We start from the raw sequence: 14,959 nt of genomic DNA, 5'->3' as shown, positions 1-14,959 counted from the left end.
GTTCCAAACTGAAGAGTTCCCTCTCAAATGCCACCCTTTGCCTTTAAGGCCGTTGTTGAAACAAAACTCTCTGATCAAGCTATTAGTCACCAATCCCAATATTTTAGTCACCCAACCTAATATCTCCTTTCTGACTTGTGTTAGTCAAGAGTCTTCATATGTAGGGATAAAGAACTAATTAGCGCATCCACTAGAACACTGGAAAGCAACGTGAAGTGAGCTGGCATTGTGAAGCTACCACAATTTTGCAGTCAAATAAAAACATGAACATTGCTGCGCTGTTTGGTTTATTTAAGTCACAAATATCTCAAAAATTACAAAATACTCAAATGGAGAAAACACAGGACTCACAATCTTTGCTTCTACTTTTTTGTTTACATTGTGTTATCCCATGGCAAACTACTATTATATACATTAAGCTTCAAGATATATATAAATTTAGCATCAGAATGTACATTCTGCTAATGCTGCAGTGAAATAAGAAGCTGGACCATTGACAACATTAAACATTATACTTCGGAAAACACAAAAAAGCAAAATAAAAACTGGAACCTTTGTGTCACTATCCAGGGTGTCAGCACACCATATAGTTCTCTCTTTTAATTAAACACAGTCCTATGACAGTGAACACCACATAACAGTCTACAATGGCAAATATACAGTCCTTGATAAAATCAAGGGGAAAGACAGATACGCACCATCAGGAAACCAGTTACCCAGTGCAGACATCAGCCAGACTCTCTGCATTCAGCCTCTGAAAACATGTGACAGCTTCAATGATAAAATGTAATGCAAAAACTTCTTTTTTTTAAAAAAGAGTGATACTTTCAGTTGTTGAAAGCTATAGAAACCTGATTGACAAAAAGAGCAAGATCAGTAAAGTCCTGATCTAAAGTTAATGTTTTTGTTTTACTGACAGGTTTTTCAGCTGTTTGCCTGTATCTCAGATACCCAAACTGCCGACACCAGACATTGATGCACCATGGTTAAATATGACTACTTTACGCTACTTTTAAGTAAAAATTAATTTAAATTTCCACAATGTAATTAAGAGCCCAATGCTAAAACAGGTGCTATGATACATGTTATAAAAGGGGTTTCAGAACTAAATGTTTTTGATTGGCTATCATTCCTTAATTCCGCAGCTCTTCACAACACTTTACCCAGAAAATAAAAGAAAGGATTTTCCCCCATCAGTAAGCACCACACTTGTGCTCGCCTCTTTGAGGCTTTGCTGTCAAGGGAGAAATGTACAACTTACCTCTACCGCAAGGAGGACTGAGCTGCTTACATGCTCATCAGCGACCTTCAGTTAATTGACATGCTAATGACGGGTGTGGGGGTTACAATCAAGAATAAAGACAGAAGTTCAGTTTAAATTTTTTGGTCCTTTTATCAGTGCCCCCCCCCCCCCCCCAAAACTTTATAAATCCGTTTTGTGAAAATGACTCGTGACACTTTAATGCCTCTGATTCTGTTAACTAATTATGGGGTGTTGGCCCCCGAGTGACAAAATAAGTTGACAAGCAAAATAATTAGCATGCTGCCACAGATATGTGCAATATTTTAATGCATATTTAATGAAAGCAAAAAATGCTGGATGTTATGTTAAATGCAAGTATAAAAGTAGCTTATTTGTTCTTAATGAGTTCTTTTTAAATAATATTAAATCATAGAATTATCACTATAAAATGGAGATAAAAGACTCAATCATCGCTTAAATATTTTGGATACTGAAAATGATTAGAATGGAAAGTCTAAATTTCTTTCATGCTGTTGGCAAGAGGTCAGTCTAGTAATAGTCTGCAATGTTGACCAGCATGGTATGGGATGCCCAAACCCAGTGATGGTAAAAAAAACTATTTATGTAGTCTTTTATTATGTTAATTAAAATCTATGTTGACGTTTGTCTGGACCACAATCCCTGCAACCTTTTGATGCATGCCACCGCTACTAGACACAGTTAGAAAAGAACCACTCCATTTCAGAGGAAACATTACCATACAGCTAACTTCTCCTTTAATTAAAGGAGGTGAGGCTGTTCAAAACACTTAACTTTGCAATCTGTCATCCAATTAGAAATCCACAACTAATCCTTTACGTATAAGGTTAATTTTCTTTATTTACAAACTCAAAAGCCATGCCATAGATTTGACTTTTCTTTAAAATTATGAGGATATCCTACATATTATTTAAGGAATCATAAAACGTACTATTGTACTTGTACGCGGAACTTCAATCTGTTCACTCTGTTTTGTTTCGTTGGGTTGTATTGTGCAGTGACCATTTGAACCCCAGACTCGTACCAATACAAGAACAGCTGGAAACCCACTGCTCAGCGTGCATTTCCGACTGTCGTGTTATCAAATGCAACATCACATTAAGATCCACAGACAGCCTCAAATGATCCCCTCCGCAGATGAATATTACAAAATAAAATCATTCAATCCTTTTTTTTGATGGGGGGGGGTTGTTGTTGTTGTGGGGAGAGGGGGAAGGGTGGGGGGAGGCGAGGGCTGGGAATCTTTCTCAGGAAGATCTCCTTTTATTCATTCTTGCAGGATGTCAGAGCTCCTTCCAAGGTACTTGGCTGAGTGACCCTTGCCCCTGTGAGTGAGCCTTCATACAGGTTCAGGATTAAAGTGGCTTGTCACTCTCTTTTTTCAGCCGGCTGTAAGAGAAACAGAAGGACACTTTTGAAAATAAACACCTTTGGACTTTCTAAAATACCTTCAGATCAGATGTATTCAGTTAAAATGAGAGTGTGTGTTTTACTCACCTGCGCTTAAAAAAAAACTGGAAACCTCAACACAAGTGAGACAGAAGTGGCTTTTTTTAAAAATTGCCCTGACATGCTGCTTTCACTTGGTCGAGGTTGGACCAGATAAGTTCTACACCGATAGACCCAAGCTGGAGTACATATATTTTAACCACAAAAATATTAATTATCCACAATTTCACAACGACATGCCCATCGAACAAAATGATGCAACTTTCCTACTCTGACAAGGCCAGAACACATCGTGTGCACTGGCAGTTTCCATCCATTTCTGTCTGATGCTTAAATACAGGAAGCTGTTTGCATGGGTTCATGTGGGTAAATTCCATGATCTCTTTTTCCTGAACTTCCTGGATTTTCAGATAAAGCACTGCCGAGAATTTGTCTGTTTTTCTCTTTCAAGTTCTACGTGGGAACAGAAGCAAGCTAGTCTGCCCTTCAAAACTTACTGGTCTGTTCCTCAAGTCTATCTGTCTACTTGTGTTTAATACCTTTCATGCCTTCACCTAGAGGAAACTCAGTCATGATATGTCAATTCATCCGGGTTCCACAACCTTTGTTTTGGCCCGGGGTCTTGGGGGGGTGGGGGGGGGAGAGAGAGAGAACTGATGATGGGCAGTTCCATTACCCCCATTGAATTCATAAAATGCTTCCTGATTTTACATTTAAAAGGCCATTCTATGTCCCCCTTCTTCTGGATTCCCTCACTAAAAGAAATGGTTTCTTTGCATCGACCTCATTAAATCCCTTTCATCAATTTGAACATCTTGATTAGATTATCCTTCAATCTTCTAAAATCAAGGGAATGCAAACCAAATTAATGCAACTTGAACCTCTAACTATAAGCTGTGGTATCATCGTGACAAATCTCTTCTGCGCTCCCTCTGAAACTAATATAATATTCCTGTTGTCTGACACCCAAAACTGAATGCATTACTCCAACAAGCATTATTTCTTCACTTTTATATTCCATTTCCTTGAGACAAAAGCCAGCACTTTTCCAACCCACAACCTCTGAACCTCCAACTTTTTTACCCAAATGGTGGTGACAGTCTGGAATTCACTGCCTGGTTGCCTCACATCCTTTAAAAAGTATCTGAATGAGTACTTGGCACGCCATAACATTCGAGGCTAGAGGCCAAGTGCTGGCAGATGGGATTAAGTGGGAGTTTAGGTGTTTCTAATGTGTCAGTGCAGACTTGATGGACCAAAGGGTCTCTTTTTAAGCTGTATGATTCTATGATTCTCTACCACCTGGAAGGACAAGAACAGCAGATGCATGGGAACACCATCATCAGCAAGTTCCCCTCCAAGCTACATACCACACTGACTTGGAAATGTCTCACTGTTCCTGCTCCATAACTAGGTCAAAATTCTGGAACTTCCTTCTTAACAGTCCTTTGGCATACTGATACCACATTGACTGCACCAGTTCCAGAAGGCAGCTCACCACTGCCTTCTGAAGAGCAGTTAGGGATGGGTAATAAATGTTGGCCTTGTCAATGATGCTCACAACACAAGAACAGAAAAATAGAACATTCTATTAGTTTTTTTGATTACTTTCTGTACATGTGCGTGAGCTTTCAGTGATTTGTGCACATGGACATCAGGATCTCTCTGCTCCTCAATGCTCTTCAAGAACATTTCCTGAGCCGTCTTGCTCGGATCGAAAGTGGGTGGCCTTACAGTTCCTGACATTGAATTCAATTTGCAATTCTTTTAATCTCATCCGCAGACTGCTGACATCTCGTCGTACAGTTGAGCCAATTTTCTCAGATCCACTCCTCACCCCCCTCTATTTTGCCAAAGTGCAACGTTCCTGCTGCTGAAACCATCCTAAATTCTCAGCCACTACAACAATAACTGAGGAGCGAGCATCCCTCGCAACAACACTCTTAAGAAAATGTTTGATAGAGAATGTAATGAAAAGCATTCAAAAATGCCATGAGAAGAAAGTAAACACAGACATGCAAATGTCATTGTTGTAGATTAAAAAGGTCCTTGGTTTCAAAAATTTAACGCAGCACAAGGGTGTTTTAGCACAAATATGTCTGCGCCGTTTTAGTGCTAGGCACTATTTTAAGATTTGCGTTTTTCTAATGGTTTGAGGCACTTTTTTTTGGCATGCTGCATACTTGAGCAGAATTTTTTGGGGCTACTTTCAAAATCAAAAACACAAATGGCATGTTTTCACCATGCTAATTTTTTGAAACAAGTCCAATATCTGATGAGTGTAAGTCACTTACAAGTTTTGTTGCAATCTAATGAGAAGTCTTTACCTCACAGAGTTCACAAGTCAGTGTTTATGGGTACATAAACGGATGTAGTTAGGATTTCCACCTTGCCTAATATTAAAAGGAATGAAGAGTTGGGTGAGAAAATGGCTGCATCAAGCTTTTCTTTTAGTTGTTTCTGACTTCCTCCCCTTTCAGCCCCCAAGGTACCAGCTCTTAAGACCAATATTCCCCTGGCCAAACCAGCAGACTTCAGGAATTGACACTTCCTGATTTTTGTGGGTCAGTATTTTGCTACAACGCAACTGCCCAATGAACATTAAATTTTCTTTGATGATGCTCCTGTGAAGCATCTTGGGGTGCTCAAGGCGTTACTATACAAATGCAAGTTATCACTGAATCACTGGGGCATCTCATTCTTTAACAAGGCAATGTCAGGATAAGGGACTGATCACTTAGCACCAAGGAAGAGTTTATTTATTCACAGGGTGTGAATCGTTGGAAAATTCTACCTCAGGAGTTGTGAGTTCTTCATCATCGAATATATTTAAGGTTGCGACTGTCAGATATTTGGTCTCTCAGGGAATGAAGGTATATCGTTAACGGACAGGAAAGTGAAATTGAGATCAAAAATTATCTCTGGTCTTACTGAATGACGAAGAAGGCTCAAGGTGCTGTATGGTCTAATCCTGATCTTATTTCTTACGTTAAGTGAACATTTAATAAAACATTTGTAAATGTCGTATTCTGTTTTATATCTGTGAAGTGCCTTCGGATGTTTTACATTATGGCACTACATATAGGTTAGTGTTGTAAATTGCTGGGCTAACAGTATGGTGCCCCAATATAGAATGTTCAGATCTGCTTAGACTAATACATGACATTTCCTAACTCTGTCTTTTTTTTGGGGGCGGGGAACCAGATTTCAGGACTGACATTAATAGAATGACTTTGAGTTATTTAAGTGAAACATTTCTTCTTGATCTGTACATGGGCAAATGGGTGATATAATTAAGACAAAAAAAACTCTAGATTATAACCTGTCAAAGCACTGAGGTGACTTTGCTTCCAAAAGATAAGAACACGGATGTTTATAAATTTCTTCGCAAATCCTTTGGGAACCAAATAATGTGAGGAAGACTGGAAGCTACTGGTTAAGCTTTGGGGAATTACGTAAAAATGTTTGGTGACAGTTTTTTGTGTGTTTCTGGAAAGCAGAGGGGAGAATTAATCATTGTAATAGAAAAAAAAGGTTACACATGAACAAAACTATTACAATTTTCATGGGGTGTTAAACTGAGTATTTTTAGTACACAACAATTTTAAATGAACTGTTATTTTACTGTAGTTGTGTGCACACTGAGGCATAGTGGGTAACACTTCCAATTTTGGTTCTGACAAAGGGTCACCCAGACTCAAAACGTTGGCTCTATTCTCTCCCCACAGATGCTGTCAGGCCTGCTGAGATTTTCCAGCATTTTCTGTTTTTGTTCCAATTTACAGGGCAGCTATAACTTATATTTTCAATCCTTCATTATTTCAAGTTGGTTTAGTTTATGAACTTGGTACAGTCCTGTCATATTTCACCCTCCACTGCTAACATTCTCATTGGAGGTTGAGGAACAACAAAATTATTTTTGATAAATGTTCGGCAAAGCATGAGATGGAGGAAGGGACGCCCGTCTCCCTTGGTTTGTGTGTTTACTTGCCTCTCATCCGAAACAGGAATCAAATTTTCTCCGCTTATTTAAAGAAAAGCTTTAAAATATTGCTTAAAAAATAAAAATTCCTGCTGGATTTGTTTGAATCCTGGCAAAGTCAGTGCCAAAACACAGCGCCAAAAATGACAGTACTAAAAACACCAAGTGCACTGACACTTTTCGAAAACAGTAAGTAAACGATTTGCATGTCTATTCATGTGGAATAAAAATGTATTGCTTCCTTAAGGCCAATATTACCATCAATGTATACGTTTACAGTTTTAGGGGGAAAGGTGCACAGCGGTAATGTTACTGGACTAGTAATCCAGAGGCCCGGATTAATGACTTAGAAACATGAGTTCAAATCCCAATAACACAACTGGGGGAATTTAAATGCAATTAACTAGTAAATCTGCAAAAAAAAGTCTCATTAATAATGATAATGCAATTATAGTCATAAAACTCATCTGGTTTAGAATCACAGAACAGTTGCAATACAGAAGGAGGCCATTTGGCTCATCGATTCTGTGCTGGCTCTCTGAATGAGCAAATGTGCCGAGTGCCCTTCTCACTGCAACACAGTATATTATTCCTCTGTGCACAATAATCCAATTCCCTCTTCAATGCCTTGTTTGAACCTACCTCTACTACACATCAATGTTCATTAACATCCTTCATGGGGAGGAATCAGGCACCCTTACCAGGTTTGAACTGACGTGTCTCCAGATCCACAGCAACGTGGCTGATTCTTACCTGCCCTTTCAAATGGCCCAGCAAGCCATTCAGTTGTATCAAACAGTTACCAACTGCGCTATGGGTGTATCTCCACCACATGGCCTGCAGCAGTTCAAGGCAGCAGCTCATGGGCAATTAAGGATGGGCATAAACACTGGCTTGCCAGTAACGTTCACACTCCAAGAATAAATTTTTAAAAGTTATGCCAGAATGAAAAAGCCAGTTGAAGGCAGTCAATTCTTGCTTGCCCACATTCAGGAGGCGATGCTTTTCAGAACAAAATGCTGAAGGCAGGTGCTCCAACTGAGAAATTAAGAGACAAATGAGCATCCCAATGGCATGGGCTCAGCTGATCTCTTGGGCTGCTGAGATCAGATTTTGCAATTTTTAACACACACCAACTATCAAAATTCAGATTCAAAATGAGTACGGTAAATCTGTTAAAGGCCAGGACATCTCAAGTTGGTTGGGTTTGAATCAGTGAAACTTAAGGATATTTATTTCAAAGTGAAAGACATCAACTGCAGCAAGATCCAGTTATTCCCACCTGTAATAGTCTTCTTGCCCAGGGAGGGGACCCCCATGCATATGGTGATGGCCATGTAGCCATTGCTGTTCCATTGCTAGTCTCTGTAGTTCTGCTGACTGAGCATGCATGGCCTGTAGTTGGTGTGCGGCTGACATGGGAGCTGGGATAGCACCAGGCAGGTCTCTGTATGGTCCACCTGAAAGCAAAATGAAGACAGCGTGGTTAATTTACTTCCCTTCTACAGCTTGTAAAACATTGCACTAAGTTGATCTTTCTCTACACCCATATAGCTATGACTGTAACACTACATTCTGCAGTCTCTCCTTCCCTTCTTTATGAACAGGATGCTTTGTCAGTATAGTGTGTAAGAAACAATACTTTTCACTGTATAGTAACACATGTGACAATAATAAATCAAACATGACATGCTAAATGCATTGATTAAGCAGAAAAAGAAATGAAAATGTACTACCTATGTCAATCTGATGTGTGTGTGTGTGTCTGTGTGTGTGTGTAAGCACTAATTAAAAATAGTGTTTGTCACAGTTTAAAGAATCTGCCTATAATTAAAATATAAGCATAACTTCACAATATATCAACATGGAGCAACTATTGGGAATTAATTGCTTGTATGTCAGAATTTTCTTACCAAAGACAGGGTGATGCCTGAGCATTTCATGTTCATGTGGGGCCTGGGTCAACAAGGGGTTAGGTATCGCACCCGGTGGGTAAGGAAAACGGGCCAGATGTGGTCCAGCTGCCAACGGATCCACCAATGGATGCACACCTCCTGAACCTAGTCATAAAACAAAAAGAAAAACCCTTTGAAACTACGGCGCAAAAGAAACTCAGACAACAGGAAAAGGAACTGCACTGTTTTAATCTTTAAATCTCAGTGCAACAGATCAGACATGAAAACGAGATTTCAGATGTGCAGATTCATGTCATCTCCTTCCTGGCTAATGACAGAGTGAAACAGGCTATTTGCAAGCTTAGTTTAATTCTGTCCATCATCAAGACTGCTGGGTTCCACCTCCTTTACATTGTTGGATTCTGCCTAATCCTCAGAACTTTTCTGCTAAAACCCTTGTACATTCTCACCCTCTTTATAATTGCTACAGTACGGAGGGAGGCCATATGGCCCATCGAATCTGTATCGTTCACAATCCAACCTAGGTCCTCTTCCTGTAACCCCACACATATACCCTGCTAAGCCTGCTGACATAATGGGGCAATTTGGCATGGCCAATCAACCTAACCCGCACATCGTTGGACAGCGGGAGGAAACTGGAGCACCCGGAGGAAACCTACACAGATATGGGCAAGAATGTGCTAACTGCACACAATGACCAAAGGATGGAATTGAACCCGGATCTCTGGCGTTGTAAGGCAGCAATGCTAACCACTGTGCCACTGTGTCACTCTTCTTAGGCAGTCCCTCGAAATTGAGGATGACTTGCTTCCACACTAAAATGGAATGACTAGGGAGAATTACAATTCTGCATGATTCATAAACTCGAACCTTGAATAGTCTAATTACCCAAAGCACCACTTGCTTACAGCAGCAATTTTTGCTCATCATTTGTAAGCTCCCCAATCCTTCTGCATCCATTCAATATCCTTGAGGTACTGGCCTGGTGTAAGATTCAATTTTGTGACCAAGGTCTATTGATCTAAACCAGGGCTGGGTCATTTTTCAGGTACTCTTCAAACAGACATAGCCCATACAAGTGAGGGACCTCATGCCTACCCAAGGCCATTTCACTTGGTCTGAAATGAACAGAATACTTGCTGTAGCCAATACTCTTCAGCAGCAGCTGTGACCACGCATCAGGACCAACTAAAGATGCATTCCTTTCGAACAAGATTCTGAACATCTGCCTGTGGGGCCAAGAGGCGCAGAAATGCTCTTCCCATCTCCACAGCACGAATGACAGATGCTACTGGCTGTGGTTGACCCACCTTCCAAGGTCTGCAACCCCATTCTCCCCCCAAAAACACACAGTCAAGGCTGTTGCCAGTGAGGCAGGCAACCTGAAATGTGGTGCTGCAAAAGAGCGAACTTTGATGTGACTCAAAACAGATCCACGTTCAAGACTCTGGTCATTCACTGGCATCCTTCTGCAGTCTGGTTTAATTTCCCAGATGATGCAAAAGGCTCATTTCTGCATCCACCGCTATATCAGATCCTGACAAACCACCTCAGGACCAAGGCAAACTTAGCTAGGAGTGCAAATGCACCAGCATAACTTTATTATTTTGTGAACAACACAAAAATAAGTAGGCAATTTAGTTGAGCTGTCAATGATGCACCAGGTATGTAAGGGTTAGAGGAAAAGATGACACGGAAAGTAAGGGAGGATTTCTGTGGACCTTTGTTGAAAGTATGCAATGTAACCTGTAATAAAGCAAAACTAAGAGAATGATACCAATCTACAACAACACAGTGGCACAGTGGTTAGCACTTTGCTCAAGTTAACCCTAGCTGAGCGATTAATGAATGTTCTAATGTACGACTAAAAGATGAAAAAATTGTCTGTCTTAGCATCCCAAAATAAACTTTTTCTTCTGACATTATAACTTGGGAGTCTGTCCCTCCAAAGAACCAAACCAGCTATGAAATATCTTGAGTGGAACAGTATTGGATGTAAGTGTTAGAATTGTGAATCTGAGATATGAAAAAAAGTGCTGAGGGTCCACAATGTTAAAATTGAAACAATCAACTCTGCATGAGTCAATCAATATTCTTAGAGATTAGCAGTGGAAGGGTACTTATCTAACTGGAGATCTGTGACAAGTGGAGTTCCACAAAGATCAGATCGGGGGCCTCTGATGTTTGTAATACATATATATACATACATAAATGATTTGGAGGAAAATGTAGGTGGTCTGATCAGTAAATTTGCAGATGATACAAAAATTCGGGCATTAGCGGATAGTGAGGAAGATTGTCAGAGGATACAGCAGGATATAAATTGGCTGGAGAGTTGGGCTGAAAGATGGCAGATGGAATTTAATGCAGACAAGTGTGAGGTGATGTGATTTGGAAGGTCTACTGCAGAAGGAAAGTATACAGTAAATGGTAGAGCCCTCAGGAATATTAGCATTCAGAGAGATCTAGTTGTGCAGATCTACTGTTCCCTGGAAATGGCAACTCCGGTGGACAAGGAGGCATATGGCATGCTGGCCTTCATTGGTTGAGGCTATATGATTGGAAAATCATATTGCACCTGTATAAGACTTTGGTTAGGCTGCATTTGGAGTATTGTGTACAATTCTGGTCACCACACTACTGGGAGGATGTTGATGCATTGGAATGGTTGCAGAAGAGATTTACCAGGATGTTGCCTAGTTTGGAAGATATGGACTATGAAGAAAGGCTGAACAAACTTGGATTACTTTTATTGGAGCATCAGAGGACGAGGAGGGACCTGATAGAGGATTACAAGATTATGACAGGCTTGGATAGAGTAGATAGTCTTTCTTTTTCCCAGGGTCAAAGGGTCAATTACTTGGGGGCATAGGTTGGAAGTGAGGGGGGGAAGTTTACAAGAAATGTGAGGAGCATGTTTTTCCACAGAGGGTGATGAATGCCTGAAACGCGCTGCTGGAGAAGATGGAAACAAATTCTAGAACAATGCTCAAGAGTCATCTGGGTAGATACATGAACAGGCAGGGAACAGAGGGATATGGACCACATAGAGGCCAGAAAATATAAGATTAGAGAGGCATCTGTGTCTGCACAGACTTGGTGGGCAGAGGGCCTGTTTCTGTGCTGTACTGTTCTTTGCTTATCCAAAGAAACTAATGAATTTTAAATCCAAACCTATAAAATTGATATCCATAATGTATTATCAGACTGAAGGTCACATCCTAAATGAACAGGATTCAGAATTTCCAAAAATGTGCGGCTTAGGTGGATTGGCCATGCTAGATTGCCCCTTAGTGTCAGGGAGATTAGCACGGTAAATACGTAGGACCCGGGTGGGATTGTTGTTGGTGCAGGCTCAATGGGCCAAATGGCCTCTTTCTGCACAGTTGGGATTCTACAAGGTCAGTTTGGACTCCAGCTGAAAATTATTCTCCATGTGAGAAATGTTCAACACTGCTGCAGGGGTGAGAAGGGTGAGGAGCCAAGCAGCTGAGGTTTCAAAATCACACTGGCATCTTTAATTACCCACACTTGCAGTAATGGAAGTTTCTAAAATCCCAGAGGGCCAAAGACGCCTCTCCTTTTCGAGAGAATGCCAACTGGTGGGAATTGAACCATATCTCAGGCAAAGGGTAAAGTTGTGAAAGTGGGGTCTTCATGGACGCCCTCAACAGGAATGGGAATTGAACCCACGCTGTTGTCCTTGCTCTACATCACGAAACAGCCAACTGAGCTAACCGGACCCACTTGAAATAATAAGCAATTCAAACACTTATCTGGAATCATGAATTGGGAAAGCTTCAAACTGCAATGTCCCCCACATGTTAATCAAAATTTTTCCTAGCTTGGAATATTCACATTTCCTTTGTTTTGGATTTGGATTCCAGACTTATTTCCAAAGATTGATGGATGGAGATGGTGTGAGGGAGCGTTACTGTGTTTCAGAAATGATAGATCTAGAATGGATCTGTGAAACCAGAATCGTGGATCAGAGCACTTCTAACTAGAAAAAAGGGCAACAGAATGGTCCGAGGGGACAGATGAAGTACATAATTACTGAAAGAGGAATACTGATACAAAAAGACACTGAAGCGTGAAGTGATGATCCTATTTAAAAAATAGCATCAGAGACACTTTACAGCAGTGTTGTAGTTTGCGTTCTACAATGATGCTTTTGTCTGTTGTTCCATGAATATGCCCTCTTGTTTATTGGTACTATCTGCAAAATAAAAATCTCTGGCAATTGGTTAGCAAACTATCCTGTTATCCGACCATGCGCTTCTACACTTTGTCATCTTTTGCCCCTCAACCAAATTTATGTACATGGTTCTCCTGTTTGCTCTCAAATTATTCTGTGCTGTGAATGATAGACCATCGCTGTTATTATCCCTCATCGTTAACTTGTCATGCCTCCAATGCTTGTTGCTACTCCATGTCAATGGTGTCCTACCTCACCACTTAAGCCCAGCTAACCCTTTTCTGATGCTCCATGTACATTCATCAACTTGTTTCAATTGCATGCCCTCCCATGACCTACAATCTTCCTAGTATAACAGATAAATCATTACACCTTGATTGCAAACATGCAAACTGATGGCACCATGAGATTCAGTTTTTCTGCATGGTTCTTCAAGGCTTTTGCAAATTTAACCAACACCTAACACTTCGGTGGATTAGTTTGTCTGCTAAAATTTCTGACTTCTCCACCTCCTTTGATCTCAAATTGAATTCTGACATCCAAATTAAAGCTGTTGGCAAAATAAATCTCAGTTTCTGCTCTTGTATTAATATAATCAATTAAAACCTGTATATTCATCCCACATGTAGAAAAGTTCATGTACTTCTCTCATGCTCCTTGACGGGCTGCTGGAGAAAGTTCACATGGAAAGCAATCCCTTTATTCAATCTCTCTTTTCTCCCATTTCAAATGTTCCTGTTTCTTCTTATTTTGTGATGTTCTGGTCAGTGTTACTTTGAGCTCTCTTGATTCAAGTCCTTACATTTTAAAATACTACAAGCTCTTCCTATAATCACAACATACTAGTAGGGTAACTAGTGGGGTTATGGGGATAGGGCCTGGGTGGGATAATGGCTGGTGCAGACTTGATGGGCCAAATGGCCTCATTCTGCATTATAGGGATTTAGAATCATCCCATTTGTAGAAAAGTTCACATACTTCTGTCATGCTCCTTGACGGGCTACTAGAGAAAGTTCACGTGGAAAGCAATCCCTTCTTTCAATCTCTCTTTTCTCCCGTTCTAAATCAAGTAATAACACTGTTACATATGAAAGGGGCAGCACGATGGCACAGTGGTTAGCACTGCTGCCTCACAGCATCAGCATCCTAAGTTCAAATCCGGCCTCGGGTCACTGTCTCGAGTTTGCACATTCTCCCTGTGTCTGCATGGGTTTCCTCCAGGTGTTCCGGTTTCCTTTCACACTTCAAAGATGTGCAGGTTAGGTTGATTGCACATGCTAAAATGACCCTAGAGTCGGGGGGATTAGCAGGATAAATGTGTGGGGTTGCAGGAATAGGACCAGGGTGGGATTGTGGTTGGTGCAGATTCGATGGGCTGAATGGCTTCCTTCCGTACTGTAGGGAATCTATAATTCTACGAACTAGGAGCATCAGTAGGCCATTTGGCCCTTTGAGACTGCTCAGCTATTCAGTCTGATTGTAACCTCAACTCCACATTCCTGCCTGCTCCCGATAACTTTTCATCCCCTTACTTATCAAGAAGCTATCTATCGCTTTCTTAAAGATATCCAAAGACTCTGCTCAATCACCTTTTCAGGGAGTTCCGAAGAATCTTAATCCCCAAGAACGACAACTTCTCCATATCTCTATCTTAAATATAATTTTTAAACATGGCCCATGGTATTACGTTCTCCCACAAGAATAAACATCCTTTCCATATCCACTAAGTCAAAACTCCTCAGGACTTGTATGTTTCAGTCAAGTTGCCTATTCTCTAAACTCCAGCCAATGTAAGCCTAGCCTGTCCAATCTTTTCCCCATAAGACAACCCACCCATTCCAGGTATTAGTTTGGTAAATCTTCTCTGAATTGCTTCCAACGTATTTACATCCTTCCTTAAATGTGCCAAAACTGTATGTAGCACTCCAGATGTGGTCTCAACGGTGCCCTGTACAACTTAAGCATTAATCTCCCTACTTTTGTATTCAATTGCCCTCGCAATAAATGATTACATTCTATTAGCTTATCTAATTATGTGCTGGACTTGCGTACTAGCCTTTTGCTATTCATGCATGAGGACACCCAGATCCCATTAAATCTCAAGAGCCCTGCAATCTCTTATCATCTAAATA

The 14,959-nt window shown here is 40.7% G+C and overlaps 1 protein-coding gene across 7 annotated transcripts in view; it reads right to left on the bottom strand.

The window, feature by feature from the left end:
- Window positions 1-270: 270 nt before the first annotated feature.
- rerea (arginine-glutamic acid dipeptide (RE) repeats a) overlaps window positions 271-14,959 on the bottom strand; it is a 529,737-nt gene continuing 515,048 nt past the window's right edge. For 6 of the 7 annotated variants that reach the window (XM_080215241.1, XM_080215246.1, XM_080215244.1 and 3 more), the window contains 4 exons: window positions 8,627-8,773; window positions 7,996-8,173; window positions 5,059-5,124; window positions 271-2,671 (listed from right to left, as the gene is read on the bottom strand). In XM_080215241.1, the coding sequence (XP_080071367.1) occupies window positions 5,076-5,124; window positions 7,996-8,173; window positions 8,627-8,773 (374 nt within the window). In that variant the 3' untranslated portion in view covers window positions 271-2,671; window positions 5,059-5,075. The remainder of the gene's footprint in view (window positions 2,672-5,058; window positions 5,125-7,995; window positions 8,174-8,626; window positions 8,774-14,959) is intronic. The other variant, XM_080215245.1, reaches the window with a different exon arrangement.

Source organism: Carcharhinus amblyrhynchos, chromosome 30, assembly GCF_965287045.1.
Source record: "Carcharhinus amblyrhynchos chromosome 30, sCarAmb.v2.hapA, whole genome shotgun sequence".
Taxonomy (NCBI): Eukaryota; Metazoa; Chordata; class Chondrichthyes; order Carcharhiniformes; family Carcharhinidae; genus Carcharhinus; species Carcharhinus amblyrhynchos.
Note: the sequence above shows the minus strand (reverse complement) of the source record. Positions and strands in the feature narration are given on the sequence as shown.